The sequence below is a fragment of the Elaeis guineensis genome, chromosome 7, assembly GCF_000442705.2.
Source record: "Elaeis guineensis isolate ETL-2024a chromosome 7, EG11, whole genome shotgun sequence".
NCBI lineage: Eukaryota > Viridiplantae > Streptophyta > Magnoliopsida > Arecales > Arecaceae > Elaeis > Elaeis guineensis.
The window spans coordinates 36,075,566-36,077,341 of NC_025999.2; the positions used below are offsets into that span (position 1 = coordinate 36,075,566).

General features: G+C 52.6%; 1 protein-coding gene across 1 annotated transcript; it reads left to right on the forward strand.

Annotated features, from left to right (window-relative positions):
• The first annotated feature begins 314 nt into the window (after positions 1-314).
• LOC140859489 (dehydration-responsive element-binding protein 1F-like) lies at positions 315-1,294 on the forward strand. The gene has a single exon (XM_073261449.1). It carries the CDS (start codon positions 448-450, stop codon positions 1,129-1,131), a length of 684 nt encoding a protein of 227 aa, XP_073117550.1. The 5' UTR covers positions 315-447; the 3' UTR covers positions 1,132-1,294.
• Positions 1,295-1,776: the final 482 nt, after the last annotated feature.

Here is a 1,776-nt window from a genome sequence, read left to right on the forward strand (position 1 = left end):
GCTGGTGAAGGGTGGGTCCGTCTGACACAATCTCACTGGTAGCGCCCCTAACTGGCCACGTAAGCTATTCGTACAGTTCTTCCCGTGTATCTCACCACGCAGTTGGAGTGATAGGCCCCACCAAAATGATCTCCTATCACATTTTTGCGCACGTTTCTTTCGGAGAACTACTTTTCCCCCATTGTCCACGTGCGCCGTCCAGGTCCAAGTTTCACACTTCCTTCGGCTCAGCCGCGTGGGGCTCGCGGGTGACTGCGACGGGCTTTGCCTTCGTTTTATATTCCCACAGCCAGTGCGCTGTCGACCTATCAAGCTCTCCTCTTCAAAGACGAGAAAAGAAAAAAGAAAGAAAAAAAGAGACTCGCTCCACCCGTTCTTTCCTTCCTCTTTTTCGTTCTTTCGACGGTTCTCACTTAGCCTCCACTTAAAACAAGAAGCAATCCTCCCATGGACTTGGAAGACGACTCCTCCGTCTCCTCCTCCTCCAATGACCTCTCTCCCTGGCCTTCCGACGTGCCAATTTCTTTACCCTCCTCTCCTACCTCCACCCGTTCACCTTCACGGTCAGCCACGACACTCAAGCGCCGGGCTGGCAGGAAGAAGTTCAGGGAGACGCGGCACCCGGTGTACCGTGGGGTGCGGAAGCGCAGCAACGGCGGCAAGTGGGTGTGCGAGGTGCGGGAGCCCCACAGTAAGAGCCGCTTATGGCTTGGCACCTTCCCTACCCCGGAGATGGCTGCGAGGGCCCACGATGTTGCTGCGATCGCCCTCCATGGCGAATCGGCCAAACTCAACTTCCCCGATTCCACACACGCCCTGCCTCGGGCAAGCACGACATCACCAGACGACATCCGGTGTGCGGCCGTGGTGGCGGCTGACATGTACCGGCCAGGCTCCTCCCTAGTGTCTTTGCCACCACCAAAAACCAATGTGCCATTGGCAGGGAAGAAAGTGGAGAAGGCAGCCGAGGGCCCGTCAGAGGTTTTTGTGGACGAGGAGGCGCTTTTCAACATGCCCGGATTGGTGGACAGCATGGCGGAGGGATTGCTTTTGACACCACCGGCAATGCAGAAAGGGTTCGACTGGGATGGCGCCGAGTGTCATGTGGACCTGTCCCTTTGGGGTGACTGAGTTTGTTTCCATTTCAGCTTTCAATCACACAGCTCCGACGTACCGAGATTCACAGAAAACAGCATCGTCTGTTTTAAACATCTTTCATTATTATGTGAATGTACCTAGTCCAAATATGAATGGTGTTTCCTTATTAGTATTGATATATTTTTCTTATTAGTCATACTCTATATATCTTCGTATTAGAATATATATATATATATATTGGTGCAGAATTCTGTCAAAATCAGAGAAGCTGGAGCTGGGATGACCGTGGCCGCCGTCGGGACCTGCAAAGAAAGTCTAAACCGGAGTTAGAGGTGCTCCGGCAAGACTCTCCGACACTCAAGTCAGTACTCTGCTTCAACAGAAATGGAGTGCTCGAGCGAAAATTTTGGCAGAATTTCGAGATAGAGTTACCAGCTTAGAGAAGAACGTATCTGAGGGTCCTTATTTATAGATAGAGGGCGTAACTGACTGACAGCGACGTCTGTAACCATTTGGTAGTGGACCGCTCAGAGCCGCGTGGAGTTTGTTACGGAGAGTAGTAGCGTCAAGGGTCGTTCAAGGCCACGTGGAGCTTGTTGTGGAGAGTGGAGTGGTGTCCGTTGTCGGGACTTGCCAGAGAGTGGTGGAGCTGCATGGAATCTGTTGCAGAGAGTGGAG